The sequence below is a fragment of the Arachis ipaensis genome, chromosome B7 (assembly GCF_059453495.1).
Source record: "Arachis ipaensis isolate K30076 ecotype BB chromosome B7, ASM5945349v1, whole genome shotgun sequence".
NCBI lineage: Eukaryota > Viridiplantae > Streptophyta > Magnoliopsida > Fabales > Fabaceae > Arachis > Arachis ipaensis.
The window spans coordinates 33,422,886-33,444,361 of NC_142442.1; the positions used below are offsets into that span (position 1 = coordinate 33,422,886).

The window sequence follows — 21,476 nt, forward strand, 5'->3', positions numbered from 1 at the left end:
TACATGAATTAAAATAGAAAAATAATAGTATCAATCCATACAATAGACAGAGCTCCTAACCTTAACAGTGGAGGTTTAGTTGCTCATGGTTCAGAGAGAAAACTAGGATTCTGAAAAACTGTAAATTACGGAATGAGGTAGAAGAGAAGAGAGCCCCGAAGGGCTGATTCTTTTTCCTTTTATATCTAATCCTAATTAATGTAAAATATATTTTCTAAAACTAAAATAATATCTTTTCCTAATTGTAAATAAAATAAAAGTTGAATCAAAAGTAATTTAATTGATCCATGCGGGGCTTGAAGAGTGTGGGGACCATTGGATTCATTAAGCTCCACGCTGAATTTGGCTTTTTCCAAGTTCAACGTGGAGAAGGCAGCAAGTGCTCAGCGTGTTCCTTTGAATCCACGCTGAATTTGTCTTTTCCCAAGTTCAGCGTGGAGAAGGCAGCAAGTTCTTCCCTGGAAGTTCTCCAATCCACGCTGAACTTGGTAGGAACCAAGTTCAACGTGGAAGATGCAGAGGTTGCTGGAGAAGAAATGTGCACTATTATATATCGTTGGAAAGCCCTAGAAGTTAACTTTCTAATGCCAGTGAAATCACGTCAATTAGACCTCTGTAGCTTAAGTTATTCCAGTTTTAATGCAAGGAGGTCAGGATTGACAGCATCATTCGCTTTCTCCCTTTTCTGCTACAAAACTCCATCAAATCCATCCGAATGCTACTGAAATAAATAGAATTGTGCAAAACTCAAAGTGGCATCCATAGTGGCCAAAAGATATTTAAATTTTGATTAAACTTAGCAATTCAAGTGCAAATTCACAAGGAAAAGATAGATAAGATGCTCAGGCATCAGTGTCACCAAATCTTCAATGCAAACACAATCGCCGCTAATTCCAAGTTGATGGTTTTCAGTGGCTAAGAGAAGGGGGGTTGAATCTTAGCCCCTTTTTCGCTTGATAACACTTGCTGGTCTTTGAAACAACTTTTGGAAACTTTTTGCCTTTTTGTCTCGTAACCAGTCGCGAGACTTTTTCTTTTGTCTCGTACTCAGCCAGGAGACTTTTCTTTTTGTCTCATCGATCAGCACGAGATATTTTCAATTTTATCTCCTGGGCAGTAGAAATAGAAATGGAGTAGAAGAGAGAGAGAATTACACCAAGATATATCCTGGTTCAGCTGCTAAGTGCAAGGCAGCCTACATCCAGTCTCCATCACAATAATGATGGAATTTCACTATAATCATTCTTGATTACAAACACCAATTCTCCATAGGAACTACCCTTCCTATCCGGGACAAGTCCAGAATCTAAACCCAATCCTGAACTTGACTTGGTTACTGCCAAGCTTTCACTGCAAAGTGCTAACCCAACTTGCAAGGGGATTCCCACAGAATCATGAAACACAACACATATGTACAAAGGACCTCTAAGGACATCTATGGCTTTTTCTTTTAATTTTGAATTCTCTGCCTTTTTCCACTCTATGGCTTTTTCTTTACAAACCTCAATGTTTGCCTTTTTTCTATGAGACTCAAGATAGACAAAATTAAACAGAAAAATACAAAATAAAAAACATTAAAGGAAAAGAATTTCTGTAAGCTTGGGGAGCTATAGGAACTCTGTGCTCACTCTTTTCCTTTCCTTGAATCAAACCCTGACTGTTCACCCTTACTTATAAGGAGAAGCCTTCAAGGTTGAAACTAAACAAACCAAGCCAATATTCTTTTTCTTCAACTTGAACTGGTTCGGCCAGAGAGAGAGAAGAGATAATTCATGCAAAATCCAACATGCAATTACCTCTAGTCCTTCCTTGGTCACCACTCTTCATCAATCCGAGCCCTTCATCCTTGCCTTGCTCTCTAAGATGAACTTCTGGCCCTTGATGCTTCATGATAATGGTAGCTTCATCTGCTCTAATCTCTGCCTCCTTCATCACGTAGCCATTGTAGCTACCTCCTGTGATGGTTGAGCTGAACCAGGGACAAGCCATCCCTCCAAGGATCTTCTTCTCTGACCGAGATCTTCTCTTCCATTTTTGGTATGGAGAAGCCAAGATCTCTTCACAAAATCTTACCACAAGTGAATGAGAATCTTAGCCACAGCATACTTTTAGTTTGCTTTTTCTTGCCATCATTGTGATGGTCTTGTGGCGTGCTTCTTCTCTTCGGTGTCTAGCCATAGCCTCCATGCTTTCTCTGTAACGATATGACCGAAGGTAGAAGAAAGATGAGAGAGAAGATAGAGCTAGAAGAAAAGCAATTAGATGTAATTGAACAAATTAAATGAAATGGGATTGCTTTTACTTCCCTGAGTAGCGTGTAGTAATAAAGCCATCCATCAAATCAATGACAATTTCTCTCTCATAGTTCCCATGCATGTATTAACTTTATTTTAATGAAATTTGAATTCCACCACATGGTAAAAATTGGGATCCGTTGGAGGCAAAATATTTGCTTTCCCTCAATAGGTTTCGGACCAAGCATTGGATCTTTGGTTTAATATGGGCTTAATGATGATGTTAATAGAAACTGGCCCAATTAAACAATTCAGCCAACATTTATTTCATATAAGGCTGAGTTTTGATTTCATACTGGGCTTTGCTTTTTTTTTTCGGCCCAAGAACAAAAATTTATTTTAGCCATGGTCTCATCAATTTAATACTAAGGCTGAATTTTGGCCCAATATACACCTGCATTGCAAAATTATTTTAATCAACATATGAACATTAAAATCAAAATAATAATCTTGCAATCAATCATATTTATAATGTTTGATCATCACTTAAATTAAAAATGGAGTTTTCCAAACTCATCACAAGTCATTAGTTGGGTAATTTACCTCATGCAGTCTCAGCTGACGCGATGCGTAAGCCACCACATTTCGGTGTTGCATCAACACGCAACCCAAACCCTTTAGTGACGCATCACAATACACTTCAAATGGTTCATGCAGTTCCGAAAAAATCAAAACAAGCACTGAAGTTAACTTTTGTTTCAAGGTCTGCAAACTTTTCTCACACTCCGACATCCACACAAACGGCACCTCCTTCCTTGTCAACTTAGTCATCGGTAGTGCAATCCGGGAAAATCTTTCAATGAATCTCCGGTAATATCTGGCTAAGCCCAAGAATCTTCTGACTTCCGTCACCATCGTTGGTCTTTCCCATTCCATCACCGCCTCAACTTTCGAAGGATCCACGATTATTCCTTCTTTGCTTACCACATGACCTAGGAACTTTACTTCCTCCTTCCAGAATTCACACTTGAACAACTTAGCATACAATTTCTGCTCCTTTAAGATTTGCAACACAATTCTCAAGTGTTCCTCTTGCTCCTTCATCGTCTTAGAATAAACTAAGATGTCATCTATGAAAACCACCACGAATTTATCCAAAAAGCGATGAAATACTCTGTTCATGTAATCCATGAACACAGCAGGTGCATTCGTTAACCCAAAGGACATCACCGCAAACTCGTAGTGTCCGTAGCGCGTCCTAAATGCATTCTTAGGAATATCATCCTCTTTCACCCTTATCTGATGGTAACCGGATCTCAAATCGATCTTTGAAAACACTCCAGCTCCTTGCAGTTGATCCATCAAGTCATCTATCCTTGGCAGCGGGTACTTATTCTTCACAGTTACCTTGTTCAACTATCGGTAATCCACACACAGTCAAATTCCTCCATTCTTCTTCTTCACCAATAAAATTGGCGCTCCCCATGGTGATACACTTGGTCGAATGAACCTTTTGTTCAGAAGCTCTTCCAACTGAGTCTTTAGTTCAACCAGTTCTATCGGAGCCATTCTATACGGCGTAATCGATACTGGTCCGGCTCCCGGCACTAATTCAATGGCAAATTTAATCCCCCTTTGAGGAGGGAACTCAGGGATATATTCCGGGAACACCTCTGAAAAGTCTCTAACTACCGAAATTTGATCTATCTTCTGATTGTCACCTAACGCATTAGCCGCCAACAAGATATAACCCTGACACTCTTCCCCACTACAGTGCACCATCACAGAGTTTAGGTAATAACCCTCATCTACCACTGTTCCATTTTCTCCTTCCGGCATAAACTGAATCGATCGCTCAAAGCAATCCAACAAAACTCGATTCTTGGACAACCAATCAAACCCAAAATCATCTCCAACCCAACAAATAAAATCATGCACAAAGACTCTACCCTCAAGCTTAAAACCTAATTGCCTACAAACTGACCTAGTCATAACCGTCTGATACAGAGTATGTACATGCAATTTAAATGCCAATTCTGACACTTTCAAGCCTAGTTCCTCAACTTTGTCAAATGAAATAAATGAATACGAAGCTCTAGTGTCATACAATGCAATCAAGATTTTATCATCAATTAAACATATACCTCTCATCAACGGATCCGTCTTAGCAGCATCCTTGGCGTTCACAGCAAAAACCCGCCCTTGATGTTGACTCTGACCCGCATTTGGGTTCCTCATACGAGTGCAATCTCTCGCAATATGACCAGGCAGACCACAGTTGAAGCAACCACCTAAACCAATCTTGCAAGAGTCATATGGATGAAAATGCCCACAACGCACACAAGTCAAATCCGGAGAAATCTTACTCTGGTTCCCTCTTCCTTTGGCATACTGAAATTGATTATAAGTGTTCTTTTTGAAGCCTCCTTGACCTTGAGGCGCATGTCCTCCTCTCTTGAAATGCTACCCCCTCGGCTGAAAGTACTTGCCACGTCCTCTACTAGTGTTCCCTCTATGAGTGTCCTTTGACGAGGCTACCGTCTTTGCATATTCTTCAACAACCCTCGTCTTGTTCACCAGATCAGAGAAAATCCGAATCTCCAAAGGAGCCACAGCAGTCATGATGTTATCCTTCAAGCCTCTTTGATACTTAATACATTTGTAGCTTTTGTAGGTCTCTGGGGCACCCTGACACACCCTAGAGAACCTACAAACCTCCTCAAAGCGGCTAGTATAGTCTGCCACAAACAAAGAACCTTGCTTCAGCTCAATAAGTTCCATCTTCTTCGCTTCCCTTACAGACTCAGGAAAATACTTCTTGTAGAAAGCCATTTGAAATACATCCCAAGGGATATCGGCATTCTGAAGCTGTAGCAAGCGGCATTCGCCTTGCCACCAGTGCTGGGCCTCTCCCAAAAGCTGATAAGCAGCAAACTCTACATATTGGTTATTCAGAACATGCTGCGCTTGTAACGCATGCTCCATGGCCTGAAACCAATTGTCCGCTTCTGTGGAGTTGGTTGAACCTCTGAAACTTGGAGGATGAACCTTGAGAAAAGTAGCCAAGGTCATCGGAGCACCTCCCATATTATCGCCATTTCTTTCTGCATTGTCATTTCCATTTCCCTCGCCATTCCCGTTTCCAGCAGGTTGACCTAACCTCTGCACAGCTTGCAGAGTCGCAGCAGCATTAGCCTCCATGGTGTTCGCAAGATTCACCATTGCCGCCATGAATTCGGTATGGTTATCGGCCAGTTGCTCATTCCTACTCTCGGCTCGTGAACGTGTACGACCTTGTCTGCGAGTGGCCATTAGGGTTTCTGTCTACAGCAAACAATCGATATCAAGGTGATCAGTCTCAATATCAAAAGCCTAGTGCTTCAATTATCACAAAAAAGCACTCACAAACAAGCATGCTATGCATATATCAAGTAGATAACCTAATAGAATCAAATAAAAAGACACACAGAGTATGCAATAAATCACAATCGGTCCATCCCTCAGGCTCACGAGCACGAACCGGTCTGATACCACTAAATGTAACACCCTATTACCCTAAGCCTTACCTCGCATCGTAAAGAAAAGGTTAATCAAAGGTTACGACAGTTCTAAGCTCATACATATAATATATAGAAAGAATTAATATAGTCTAGAAGCCCGATGAAGGATATAGCTCAAAACAGGATTTAAAAAGCGCAAAACGTACTCATGAAGCTTCTAACTTAATGCACAAGATATATATATATATATATATATATATATATATAATAACAAAAGATAAGAGTATAATAACATAAGGATATAGCCATGGCTCGCAGAGTTTAAGCTGACTAGATATATATATATATATATATATATATATATATATAGATAATATAGAATCTGAAAGTTAAAACAGCTTATACAAGTTTTTCTCTCAAAGTAAGCCTCTAGGCTAAAAGTAAAATACAAAAGTGAGAGAAACTAAACAAAATAAACAAAAAGACATCCAAAATGTATCTAGGATCCTCCGCTCTATCACCATCAGATCAACTCATCGTGGTGGATTGCGACCTGCATCTGAAAAATAACAACAGAATATGGTATGAGAACTGGATGTTCTCAATATGGTAACAGTACCCAGTGATGTAAGATATAAGACCCTGGAACGCCAGAGGCAATCCTAGAACTTCATATCCATCACAAGATTCATCTTAAAGCATAACTAAAACATCAAAGGATAAATTAAACCTTAACATAATAAAGGGTAATCTAACTTAAAGGATTTTCTAATCTAACAACCTATCCTCCATGCGATCCCATCGCCACTGCCTTCCGAACCTCCTCAATCCCAGTAGAAAACACAATTAATATCAATGCAAGTAAAACACAAGAATAGGCATTTAGGGCAAGTAATTCAAGTAGGCAATTAGGCATGTTATACAATTAGACAAGCAATTACAAGTTGGCAAAGCAAACAAGCAGATAGAAGATGCATATGATGAATGCCTGTCCTATTGGCTGTGATATCACATTGTCGATTCAACTGCCAACCCGACACATCTCTATGGAGATGTCGCCCTTCGAAAGCATAATTGGGAAACCCCGAGATATTGGTGCTCGGAACACCGTCTAGGATTTTGTGCCTGCAGTGATCCGAAGGGATGTGAGCGGGATACTCTTGCCATAGACCTCACAACATAAGCGGGATTAATCATCGTCTTTACGCCGCCACCGCTACCTCGACAGGAGAGATTAACCACCATCCCTGCCAGGCGCATAGTGTCTCAACAATCTCAATATAAAACAGTAATTCAGTGGTTTTCAGAATTTCAGATATCTTTCTCCCTTTCATTTCACCAAACTCATCCTCAGTACACCAGAAACCTAAGCCTCCGTTCTCTAACTTTTCAAAATAATACCAAATTCAATCCCCTAGGGTCTTTCCCATGTTTTAATACCCAAAAATAAGCCAAAGAATCTTAAATAGGTGAAACACAAGTTTACAAACTTGTTGGGAAGGTGAAATAGTTGAAAACAAAGTTTACGTTGAAAAACAGGGTGTGTGCGTACACACAGGAGTGTGTGTGCGCATGCCCAGGAGATTTTTTAAAAAAGGGTGCATATGCACAAGTACCAAATTTCATAATTCTGTTCACTCGCACAAGACATGCGAACACCCTCAACAGAATGCACCTTCCAACGTGTGCGTGCGCACAGGTTATAAAACTTCGTTGGTTATGTGCGCGCACAGGTTGTGCTAGCACTCTCAACAGAAAGTCTTCCCCTGTGTGTGTGTACGCACTAGTCTGTGCATGTGCACATGTTCGAAAAATCACAGGGGTGTGCGTGCGCACAAGGCTGTGCTTGCACACACAAACCAGAAATCACAAAATTCTGCAAAATTGCATAATTTCAGATTTTGACACCAAACTTTCCACAATCATATCTTTTTTTCCACAAAATTTATACCATTTTAAAGCTTGTTCAATTTCCTTTCATTTGATATAAAATACATTGAATTTCAAGCACGGTAGATCAAGATATGATTCATAGAAGTTCACCAAAATTTCAGTTTTACCAAAAGTTCACAAGTTTCAGTTTTACCACAATCATCAACCAAAATCAAACCAAAACCCTTACAAACTCCAATTTACATTAAAATCTACCCTTTGTATCATATTACACCATTCTTACCAAATTTTTCCTTCATATTTCATTATTCTCAACCTCAATTATCAAATATATCACATTATAAACAATTCTCCACCAACACATTCATGAATCATAAATCTTTCAATACCAAGCATCATATTCAATCTCATGTCATCTCAATCTAAATATTTTACACCATCTTTATCAAAATTCAACATCCTAATTCACTAACATGCTCAAAATCATCAATCCATCATAAATTCATCATAAATAATCATTCAATAATCCAACAACCAATTTAATTCAACCCTATCCTATGGGTTACTAGCCTAAGTGTCCATAAATAATATTATATTTTATATAGAGGAAACTGAAACTATACCTTGGCTAATTTTCAATATGTACCAAAATCCCAATTGAGCACAAGCTAAGCTTTCAACCATAATCCAAGTCACCAATCACTCCAACAAGCATCAACAATCACCAACAAGCTCCAATATTCAAGCTAATATCACATATTTCACATAAATCAAAACCTAATACTCACCATAAATTAATTTACAAGGGTTCTTGAGAAATCTTACCTCATTCACTGAAATTTAGGATAGAACCCAACATTTTCTCACTAATGAGTGGCACCAAAACAACCAAAATACAAATTTTTCTCAAGATCAACACTCACCAAACTCGAAATTCTTAGGGCAGTAGGAAGGAAGAGAAAATTCAAGTTCTTATCTAGGAAATTTAGATGAAAGTAACGGGCTCGAAGAGAGCTTCACGTAGCCGCCGACGGCACGTGAATCGGAGCACTGTAGCTCAAGATATCGCGGTTTGAAGTGAAATGTGAATAGTGCTTCTTCTCTCTTCTCCTTCTCTCAATTTCTGGTGTATGTTGTGTTTATGAGAGTGGTACGCTGAATGGGTTCACTTATTGAACCTATATATATGTTGGGCTTGGGCCCAACTTGGGCCCGGTCCAACTCGTTAGTATTTTTAGCCCGTTTGGCCCAACTTTGGACCAAACCTTTAAAATTAATGCCCGGTTTTCGACTTTAAATATTTTCCTAAGGTTTTTGACTGTTTTAATTTTTCTTGCACAGTACTGGACAAACTTAAATCGGTTCGACCGGTTTGACTGCCGATTCACGGTTTTATTCGATTTTTCGCAGAAAATACATTTTCTGACTCAGAAAAATCTACTGAGTCTAAAAATTATACTTAAATCCTCTAATTCTCATTCTAGATTTTCGGATCCTATTTTGAACAATATTAATTATTTACTTAAATAATTAATTAATCGCGGTTCTTACACCTAACACTTTCACATTTTATTTTTTTTCTTCTTCTTCTATTACTAGGTCTTTTAAAACTTTTAGTTGCATTTTCTAGATTGCATATATATATATATATATATATATATATATATATATAAGCTTAGTCAAAATAATGATATGTTCCAAAGAATTTATCTATAGGGAATCCCAATTGATTTGAATAAAAAAAATTTTCATTGCAATTTGATTGAATTATATTTTGTGGAACATGTTTTTGAGCTAAGAAAACATAAGCTTGTGAGTTTTTAAGCCCAATTGTGTGGTTACATCATATAACCACTATTTTCATTCTTGTGTGTATTATTCTCTTTCTATGATTGTAATCTTTAATTTGTTTAATTCTTTATGTCCATTATTTTGTGTAAGAATGCATTTATATGATTGAGGCCTTTATTTCTTTAGCTCACTTGCCCAAATAGCCTTACCTTTTATCTACCATTGTTAGCTAATTTGAGTCTATTTTAATCCCTTTTTGTTCTTAATTTTAGTACATCACTACCCCTAAGTGAAAAATAATAAATGTCCCTCGTTTGAATATTTGATTAGCTTAGCCTAGTAAGAGTGTGTATCATCAAGTGTGGGAAAGTTTGGGAACATTGGTTAAGATAAAAGTGTAGTTTTGTAGTTTTGTTGAAAATCTTGGAAATTGGGTACATACTCATCCATTAAATGTTTAAACCATATGCATTCATCTTTTTTACATATTATGTTATTGAAAAAAAATTGAAAAAAATATAAAAAAAAAGAAAGAAAGAAAAGGGAAAAAAAAGAATAAAAAGGGGACGAAATGCCCCAAAGAAAAGTAATAATAACAATGCATATGGGATGTGAATTGAAAAGAATGCATGAGTGTGTGAAAATGAGATTATGGGTAGCTAGGTATTGTGTTAGAATTGTATAGGTTGTTATATGTGTTTAGTGAGAGCTTAGGTTAATCAAAGATGCAAATTTCAAGTTCACTTGACCATATGCATCATTACCTTGACCCTATCCCCATTACAACCTTGTGGAAAGCCCTCATGATATTTGTATGCATGCATTGAATAATTGTTGATTGTTAGATGAAAAACAAATCTTGGAAAGCATGATTAGAGGAGAATTGAGTGAATCAACCCTAAACACGTGAGCAATTAGAGCGCATACACACATTTGGTGAGGGGTTCGATTGCTCAATTCCATGTTTTCACCCATGATCATCTCTTATCTTGCAAGTTTATAATTCATTTCAATAACTCAATTCAATTGTGGATTTGATTTGATCGCTTTATCCCTTATGTTCATATATGTATTCTTGGGAAACGACTTATTTTGACCAAGTAGTTGCATGCATTGCATATAGATAGTTTGCATTTAGACATTTTGCATCGAATAAGTAATACCCCTTTCTTGTCATTCTTGAGTTTAGCATGAAGACATGCTTGGTTTAAATGTGGGGAGGTTGATAAACCTCAATTTTGTGGTTTATCTTGTGTTGAATTTAGTAGATTTTATCAACTTTTCTCATATTTATTCAATGAAATAGTATGGTTTTGTGAATTTCTCCTAAATTGTGCTTAAGAGTGAAAACATGCTTTTCAGGCCTTTAATTTGCTAAATTTAACTCTCTTTAATTCCATTTGATGCCTTGATGTGTTTGTTTAGTGATTTTAGGCTTAGAAGGCAAATATTGGATTGAAGAAGTAAAGAAAAAATATGCAAAGTGGAGAATTCATGAAGAAATGAGGATTTGGAGAATTCATGGTTACACGCATGCATGCCTCACGCGTACGCGTGAGGAAGGAGTTCGCCAGGCCACGCGTACACGTGACACTCGTCATGTGACTTCATTAAAGAAAATGTGACTGGCAATTTCTGAGCTGCATCATGATGCACCACTATTTCGTGGTGCATTTTATGCTGAATTGAGGGGATTTTATCACCTTTTCTCACACTTATTCAATGAAATAGCATGGTTTTGTAATTCTATCTTAATTTGTGCTTAAGTGTGAAAACATGCTTTTTAGGCCCTTAATTGGTTAATTTTAATTCACCTTTGATTCCACTAGATGTCTTGATGTGTTTGTTAGTGAATTTAGGTTGAAAAGGCTAGGAATGAATCAAAGGAGTGAAGAGAAAAGCATGCAAAGTGGAGAGATCATGGAAAATCAAGGATTGGGAGTGCATTCATCGACGCGCACGCTGGAATATGCAGTCGCATGGCGACACGTACGCGTGACATGACGCGTACGCGTGGGAAGTAAAAATGCCAATCGACACGTACGCGTGACCCATGCGTACGCGTCACAGCTCGCACGTGACCTCATTAAAGTGAAAACGCTGAGGGCGATTTCTGAGCTTCCCAGGCCCAGATCCAACTCATTTTTTGAGCTTATTACATGCAGAATTCAAGAGGAGTCAAGGGGGGAGCACATAGTTTAGTTTTTGATCATGCTTTAGTTAGTTTCTAGAGAGAGAAGCTCTCTCTTCTCTTTAGAATTAGGTTAGATGTAGATTAGAATTTCTTAGATCTAGGTTTAATTCATTCTTTGATTTACTTTTCCTTTCTAATTTCTTGTTCCTTTACCTTTGCTTTCCTAGTTTAGTATTTTAATCTTTGTATTTGTTTACCTTGTTGTTGATGCACTCTTGTTTCTTCTATTTTTCTTTAATACAATTTATGTTTAATGTTCCTTTATTGTTGATTTGAGTTGTTGTTGTTAATTTCCTTGCAATTGGTAGTTGTAGATTTATATTTCTTGCAATCTTATTTTGCTTTCCTTTTATGCCTTCCAAGTGTTTGATTAAATGCTTGGAAGGATGTTAGAGTAGATTTTTTTGTTCTTGGCTTGGGATGGTGACTTAGGTGAAATTGAGTTGCTAATGTCCAAGTCTTGATAATTGGTGTCCATTGACTCAAGCTTCCACTAAGTTAATTAGTGAGGTGGCTAGGACTTATGGATTAGGATTGGTGTAGCTCATTTGACTTTCCTTCACTTGTTAGAGGATGACTTAATGAGATTGATCCTTGCAATTATCATGTTGTGGTTAGTAACAAGGATAAAGATCCTTAACCATCAACCCTTTCCAAGACCTTTTATCATTCGAGTTTCTTTTACTTTCTTGTTATTCATATTTCTTGTCCCTTATTCAAACCCCAAAAATACTTGTCCCATAACCAATAACAAGAACACTTTCCTGTAATTCCTTGAGAGACGACCCGAGGTTTGAATACTTCGGTTATTATTTTTATTGGGGCTTGTACTTGTGACAAACAAATTTTTTATTGAGGAATTGTTTGTTGGTTTAGAACTATACTTGTAACGAGATTTCAATTGAGAGATTCTTTACCGATAGACAATTTTCGTTCATCACATCAGGCCCAAATCCAACTCATTTCTGAAGCTATTAGAGGCAAAATTCAAGATGGAACAAGGGGGAGCAATTAGATTAGTGTAGAAACATGTCTTAGGGTAGTTTTCTAGAGAGAGAAGCTCCCTCTTCTCTCTAGAATTAGGGTTCTTAGTTTACTTTTCTCTTTAATTTCATATTTCAGTTCTTATTTTAGTGTAGTTTCATTTATATTTTCATGCTTTATTGTCTTAATTCTCTTCGTTTCTCTTGTTAATTTCTCATTTATGTCATCTTTAGTTTTATGAACACTCTTGTTGATTTTTATTTCCTTTAATGCAATTGATGACTTTTTATGTTTCTTATTGTTTATTTGAGTTATTGTTGTTATTTTCTTGCATTTGGTAGTAGTAGATTTTGGTATTCATTCAATTTTATATGTTTTCCCTTTTATGCATACCAAGTGTTCGATAAAATGCTTGGCTTAGTTTTAGAGTAGATTTTGTGCATTCTTGGCTTGGAAAGAGAAATTAGGCAATCTTCAGTCATTAATACCGAATTTATATTGGTGATCAAGGGTTGTTAGTTAATCTTGTTTCTATTGATAATGTAATAGGCTTAACTCTTGTTAATTATTGCATTATTATTAATGACTAGAATGGAAAACCTTGATTCTCAATCCTTGTCATGAATGCTTCTTTATTGTTTGTTATCTTTAGTTGTTTGATTTATTTTCTTGTCATTTAAATTCTTGCATTTTAATTTCTTGCCCTTTTATCAACCCACCCCGTGAAACTCATAACCAATAATTAAGCACTCAATTGCAATTCCTTGAGAGATGACCTGAGGTTTAAATACTCTCGATTTTTATTGAGTTTGTACTTGTGACAAACAAATTAAACTTTGATTGAGGGTTGTTTGTCAGTTTGGATCTATACTTTGACGAGATTATTTTTGTGAAAATTCTTAACCGGCATTTATCCTCTATCACGAAGACTACGCGATTGAAGGAGAAGAGGACTGGATTTATGCGTATGAAGTGTGAACTGGTTCACCGAATCAGAGTTAGGGTTTTCTAAATTTGGATATTAATTTGGATCTAGATCTGGATCCGGATTTAAAATTGTTTAAATGGTTTGGATTAAAAACCAACCTATAAAATAAATTCAATTTGGTTTGGATTGGATTTTTTATTTAAAATAGGTTTTTTTTAATAGTTTGCTTTGGTTTTAGTTTAAAATCCAAATCTGGATTTTTTGCACACCCCCTAATCATAGCTTATTCTATGATTACGGTTTAAAAGGGTGACCATAAAAATTTTTATGGTTATGGTTTTGAACAAGCATGACTATAGATTAAGCTATGGTCATGGGTTAAAAGTGTGACCATAGAGTGATTTATGGTCACGGTTTTAAAATAGCATAACCATAGAATAATTTATGGTCATAGTTTAGAACTGTGATTATAAAATAAACTATGGTTACTATTTTAAACTGTAACGTAAAGTGTTTAATAAAAACAATGATAACCGTGACCATAGAGAACTGTGACTACGAAAGAATAGGTCACGGATAGAAAACCATGATTAAAAAATAAAAAATAGTGACCATAGATCTATAGTCATTATTTTTACTGGTCATGGCCATGTTTTTAGAATGTAACCATAGACTGAAAATATGTTCTAGTGTTTCAAAATCTAAATTTGTTTTGAACGACATGAAGTTGCTTTTTGAATGACATGGTATGAAAGAAATATATACACACACTAATGCCAAATGAACAAAACTTTTTTTAATACTATTATACAATAAAAATTTAGAAGGTTTTATTTTGCATTAGTGACCTAAATATACCTTTAATGTAAATATGAGAATTTTTCAAGACATATAATAATTGTATAAAAGATTGTTCGTCTCGCTAGTAATGTTGGACATTAAAGGAATATAAGCGTGAGCAGAGAGAGCAGAGAGAAGAGAGAAAAATGAAAACTGATATGAGTGTATTGAATGATTATTTGAAAATGAGTATTATTATTTCTTTACACTAAAATTATCAAATATATATCATATGCTTGTAATACAAGACTTTACATAACAGATTCTTGATAATTAACTTTTACATGTGACACTCTGATATCCCCCCACAAACTCTGGGAGGCTTAGTGGACAACTTGAGTTTGCTCTGAAACTTCTCAAATAAGTAATTGGAGAGAGGTTTAGTGAATATATCTGCTATTTGCTCACTGGAAGGAATGTGAGTGACTGCTACTTGATCCTTGATGACTCTGTCTCTAACAAAGTAAAGATTGAGTTCAAAGTGCTTAGTGCGATCATGGAGGATTGGAATATACGTCAACAGCACAATGGATATGTTATCACAGAACACAGTAGGTGATGTACGACACGATTGCTGAATTTTGATTAGTAGATTCTGAATCCAGATCAATTCTGCAAACACAGTTGCTAGCATGCGAAATTTCACCTCTGTAGAGCTACGGTTGACAGTAGGTTGTTTACTGCACTTCCAAGAGATAAGATTTAAACCATAATAAACACAATAACCATAAATAGATTTGTGATCATCCATATCCGCAGCTCAATCAGAATCTACAAAAGCAGTTAATCTTAAGTCAGTTGAAGGATAAAATTCTAAGCATGTGTGAAGCATACCTGCCAAGTAACGAAGTACTCGCTTGAAATGAAGGGCCTCAATTCCTAGAAAAAATTGATATCACCAAGATCTTTAAGAAGAAATGTAGAATGTAATTGTTGTAGTACTTTCATTATTTCAGAATTATCATTTCCTATTACAAACATATCATCTACATAAAGTAAAACATAAATAATAGATTTGTTAGAAAATTAGTGAAGAGAGAGGGATCAGACTTTGTGCACTGAAAATCAAAGTTTCTTAATGCAACAGTAATGGTCATATACCATGCACAAGGTGCTTGGTGTAGGCCATAGATTACTTTATTAAGTTTACATTCTAAATAAGGATTTGAGTGGGAAAAATCTGGGGGTTGACTCATATAAACAGTTTCATATAGCATTCCATTAAGGAGCGCATTATGAAACTCGTATTGTTTGATTGTCCAACCTTTAGAAAGGGCTAAGGTTAAAATCAAACGAATAGTCATAAATTTAACCACGGGTGAGAATACCTAATCAAAATCCACTCCAACAATTTGGTTAAAGCCTCTTGCCACTAATCTGGCTTTATGGCGAATAATATCACGCTTTGAATTTTGTTTGACAGCAAATATCCATTTGCAAGAGATGATTTTCTCATTTGGTGGGGCTTCCACTAATGTCCAAGTTTGATGATGGACCAAAGCTCGATATTCTGTCAACATGGCTTCTTTCCAGTGTGGAGATTGAAGAGCAGCTTTCACACTCTTAGGAAGTATATGCGATGCAGACAATGTCTGAGCTTGAAGTGTTTTTGGTTTAAGGTGTCTAGTTTTGGATCTGGTAAGCATATTATGTGTATTTGTTGGGTTTGTATGAGAAATAGAGAAAGGGGGTATGGGTGCATGGATCTTTGATGCTGTTTCATTTGTAGAATTGTTATCGTTGGAAGGTGAAGGTTGCATGTTAGCTGCTGAAGACAATGGTTGAGATGAAGGATGATTTGGAGGTAGAGAAGGAATCAGTTGAGCGGGTGTGAGAATAGTAGGGAGTAATGTAGAAATTTGTGGCAACAATTCTAAGATTTGTGGAGTGGTAGAGTTTTGTGTTAATTTAGAGAAGTGGAAAGTGTAAGAAAATTGTGTTTCATCAAAGACAACATCCCAAAAAACAAAGATACGGCCATTTTGGTTCATGCATTTGTAACCTTTTTGAGTTGTGCTGTAATCAAGAAAGATGTAGGGCTGTGATCTGGGTTCAAGCTTGTTGTGATTGTAAGGGCTAAGATAAAGAAATCAAAGGCACCCAAAAACACAAAAAAGAAGGCATAGTCAGGTTCTTGATGATACAAAATTAAGGAGAGTTGTTACCTGTAACCTGGGAAGGCATTTGATTTATTACGTATATAGCTGTAGAAAAAGCTTTATCCCAAAAATGGAGAGGGAGAGAAGTTGTTGCTAGGAGAGCAAGCCCAGTCTCTACAACGTGGCGATACTTTCTTTCAGCAATCCCATTCTGTTGTGGAGTATGTGGGCAGGTAGTTCTTTGAACAATCCCTTCATGAGCTAATAAAATATTTTTGAAAGACTCGTGACATATACTTAGTACCATTGTGAGTTTGAAAAGCCTTGATGGTATAACCTAATTGATTTTCCATGCAGGATTTATATTGCTTAAACACTAAAAAAACTTGTGACTTATTTGTGAGAAGAAAAATACTAGTATGGCGTGAAAAGACATTAATAAATGATACATAATACCAAAAGCCATGCAAGGAAGTGATGGGAGCGGGTCCCATACATCTGACACAAATAGAGATAGAGGAGTATAATAAGCATGCATAGATGGAGTATATGGAAGTTTATGCGATTTGGCCATGCAACATGAGGAGCATACAAAATCTGAATTAGAAATTGTATTCACTGGCAAATTGCACTTATTTACAATTCTTTGTATAATAGGAATGGTAGGATGTCCAAAACGTTTATGATAAACATCCAATGAAACATACTTTGCAAACAAGACTGAAGGTGACTTATAAGATGATTACACAGCTTTAGGTATGGAAACTTTCTCAAATTTATATATTCTTGTCTCACCCTTGTCTTTGAGAAATTTGTTTTACACAATTTCTCAGCTAGTGGATTGTTGAATGGTTTATCCTTGGAATTTGATGAAGTAGAAACTACTGGTATTGATTCAGCATCATCATCATTGGTTTGAATACTTTCAAGTTGAGTCATGGATCTTGGGCGTTCTGATACTATAAAAGAATATAAGCGTGAGCAGAGAGAAAAAAAGAAAATGAAAACTGATATGAGCGTATTGAATGATTATTTAAAAATGAGTATTGTTATTTTTTACACTGAGATTGTTAAATATATATCCTACTCTTGTATACAAGACTTTACATAACATATTTTTGATAACAAACTTTTACATGTGACACTCTAATAGATATATGGTGAATTCTATGGTGCCTATAACTTGGTGTCTAACTTTTGCCTAACTTATTTTTTATGGCAACTTTTGAATATTTAATAATTATTTATTTTTATACTTTTAAAACTAAATATTAATTTTTAACCCTTTTTGATAAGTTAGGCAAACACTTTTAGGCACCATAGCAATCACCTAGATATATATATCGATTGGGGATAGTTGATATGAAGTATAAGTCATATACATAAAAAGTTTCTGAGTACAGGAAATAAAAAAGAAAAAGAAGACAACATTGAGTGTGAAAATGAGAAAATAATAATTTGATTAATTTATAGAATACAACTGAAGTTTATATAGATCAGAAGCTATAACAGATTTAACAAGAAGGAATAACACATAACTGATCACACAATAATAACAATTTTATTCTAGTAGATGGAATTGACTACATAAATCAAACAACTTCTATTATAATTAAGTAACTTATTATTATTATTATTATTATTATTATTATTATTATTATTATTATGTGATCACACATACTAGAAAATTGAAAAGAGAACGTCATTATGTTACTCTTATCAATTAGCAAAAACATAAAATTGAATTAACATATCAAATATTCTTTTATTTCATAATTTTCAATTACAAAGGCAAGTCATAATAACGAACTTACAATATGATCAAACTAGAGAACGAAGTAATATATTATATAACTTAACAAGAAAATAAGACTTAGCACATGGACACAAATTATATCCATAAAACCATCATGGCAGATGGTGTTATTTAATTTAGGACATATAACATATAGTCGTAATTTGAAGCACACCATCATATAGCAGTGTTTTTAGTTTGCATTATTAGTTCTTTATTGTCTCCTTATCAACCTTCTCATTCATATTGAGCACACCATAACCTACTTTGCTATCTCTTGGATCTTCATCAGGTAGAGAATCTGCTCGGGAAGTAGAATAGGCATAAGTCACTTCTCCCTCATCATCATCATCGCCACGTGAATAAACAACAGATTTGCCTTTTACTCTTCTTTCTTTAGCATCACGTGGATCCTCATCAGGAGGTTCTGCTCCAATGAGATTACCAAAATAACCTTCTTTGGCACCGCGTGGATCAACAAGAGGTTCAGCTGAAGAGCCATGGACATGATCTAGCTTCAAGTCTTCTTCTCCGCCGTCATCTTCATCAGGAGGTTCTGCTCGTAAGAGATGGCCGTAATAACCACCGGCTTTGGAACTATATACTCCTTCGCCATCACCTTCAGGAGGTTCTGCTCGAAGGACATGGCCATAATATGAACCTTCTTTGGCACCGCGTGGATCAATGATAGGAGGTTCGGCACTGGAAACTTTGAAAGAGTTGGTTTCTGTTTTTGAAGGCTTCATCATTTTGCGATGCCAGAGTACTCCACCTGCATCCTCATCATTGTTCTCCATTTCTGTATATTTTGAAGGCTTATTAGTTACTACCATATAGTTAGCTTTCAACCATGCTAAGCTTATAACAAAATAGCCACTAATTTAAAATACAAAAATGTTATTTATACTTAAAATCAACCACAAAAATTAGTTATTAATGTATTTATGTGTAAATCTATGTGTGGTTTAATTTATTTTCAATGTATATTTATATTCCAACATATATTTTATACTGTGACCAATTTTAGTGATTAATTTTAATGTATACGTAATATAGTCGTTTAAAATATGTATTAAAATATAAAGTAAAATGACAAATAAACTCTTAAAAATTTATATTTTAAACAAATTAATTCCTAAAAAAGATCAATGAAGTCTTTCACGATAGCAAACATAGATAGGTTAGTTCAAATTAAAATTTTATACCCTAATTATAGGAGCTAATTTGGAGGTAGTGTATTCACATCTCTTATGTTAGAAAATTTTATTGGTACTTTTTTAGAAACTCACATATTGAAATAAAAATCTTCAAGAATTTTTTTTTATAGTAATTCTCAAGGATTTCTTTGTCACTTTATATTAAAATATAAAATACATATAAAAAATGAGTTAAACAATACATGTATTTATATACAAATAAATAATAACTAAGTTTAGTGACTAATTTTAATATGTAAATAATATTTTTTAATAGCTTTATAAGAATAATTTTGTAATGATAACTTTCTTTCATTAATAACAAACAAAAATCTTAGAAGGACAATAAAAAAATTAATTAAAAATAATTTTAATTTGTAATTTTTAATGACCATTTATATGTTATTTTATATTTTTTAATTATTGTTAGAATAATTAATCATAATTTTACATGTAATATTTATTAATTATAAATGTTAAGTTAAATAAAATAATTTTAAGTTTCTTTTATATTACCCAATAACATATTTCTTTGGGAAGAAGAGAAAGGGGGATGAACTCTATAAATATATAGTTCTTTAAAAATGTTACATATTTGCACATCAAAAAATACTTATTAAATTATTTATTATATATTTGTGTATAAATATATTTGTAATTTAAATTATTTTTAATATATATTTTATATATTAATATATTTTATACTAATGTTAATTCTAGATATATAATTCTTGTTAAGTTATACGTTAATAAATAGACAAAAAGAAAATATAATCTCTGTTTGTTTATGTAATCCTTCATTTCAATAATATTGAATTGGAGTTGGATTCTTAATAGAGAGCTTGAACAATAATTATAGTGATTATTGTATGAAATATATAACGCAGTAGATAATTTAATTTGTTCATATAAACATTAATTACGAAACCATTAAATTATTTTTGTGAAAATACTTACACTTTAGCATTTCATATGCATGATTATCTGACTAATCAGGAAAAAAAAAAAAAGTAGAAAGGTGCTTTACCGATATATTTAGACCAGCCATCAATGGCGGCTTCTGGGGGTGGGGTTGTTGTCGTTGTAGTAGGATTGTAACCAATAGAAGGATAAACCCAGTCATTTATTGAATCTTTTCTCTTTTGAACTTTCAAATTATACTCTGTTTTTCTCTCTTTTAATGAATCAAGAAAATATAATGCAAAATCATGTTATAATCAAATGGTGAAATATATAATATATACAAACGTACTTTTATAACATATGCCATGATAAGAGCAACTTTTTATTATATAATATCAAAATTAAAGATCATGAAGAATAAAACTTAAAAATCCAATTTTGATTTACAACACCGCCATGAACTAAAGACTTTATTCATAAGCAGGGGTATTAGTTGTATTGTTAAATTGTTCGGATAACTAGTTACGTGCATAATCATATTTTTATGAGTAGACTCACCTTGGGGCAATTCATGATAAGCTAGAACATGAGAAGACAAGAAGAAAACCCAAAGAAAAACAAAGGAAAGATATGCCTTTAAATTATCCATATCACCGATCTTTGGTAGAGAGACACAAAAAAGGGATATGGAAGTGTAGTGCAGGTATAATGGAATTAGGCAAATATATATATAGACTGAGATATAATGATGATGATCACAGATCAAACTTGCATGGCCTCTTGGCCAATATAGAAAGTCAAGAGTCAATTATGTTAGTTAAATATGAATTTATTTACTTAGGTAATAACCAATATTGTTAAGTGAAGAGTCAAGTATTGATGAAATATGAATATAATTAAGGTGATTAGGGAGAACCACACTGATATCTACCCTTGAAAGATCAACATATTGTTGATGTGATCCCTTTTTTTTTTTTCTTTTAAGGTGCGTAGTACCCGATGAAAGATATTTAGAATTAGAAATTAGTTTATAAGTGTTTGTCTTTCAAATGTGAGTTTTTCAGTAGTAAAAATCTTTAAATTTTGATTAGTTTTCTTGTGCCGTTAGTTTGAAATTAT

At 34.7% G+C, this 21,476-nt stretch overlaps 1 protein-coding gene across 2 annotated transcripts; it reads right to left on the bottom strand.

Annotated features, from left to right (window-relative positions):
- Positions 1 to 18,203: 18,203 nt before the first annotated feature.
- On the bottom strand, positions 18,204 to 21,052 carry LOC107610142 (uncharacterized). 2 transcript variants are annotated; one of them, XM_016312224.3, is made up of 3 exons: positions 20,916 to 21,052; positions 20,482 to 20,628; positions 18,204 to 19,057 (listed from the first exon to the last, which is right to left on the bottom strand). In XM_016312224.3, exons 1-3 carry the CDS (start codon positions 21,004 to 21,006, stop codon positions 18,465 to 18,467), a joined length of 831 nt encoding a protein of 276 aa, XP_016167710.1. In that variant the 5' UTR covers positions 21,007 to 21,052; the 3' UTR covers positions 18,204 to 18,464. The 2 variants fall into 2 exon arrangements, with proteins under 2 accessions (XP_016167710.1, XP_016167712.1); XM_016312226.3 differs by lacking the exon at positions 20,482 to 20,628.
- Positions 21,053 to 21,476: the final 424 nt, after the last annotated feature.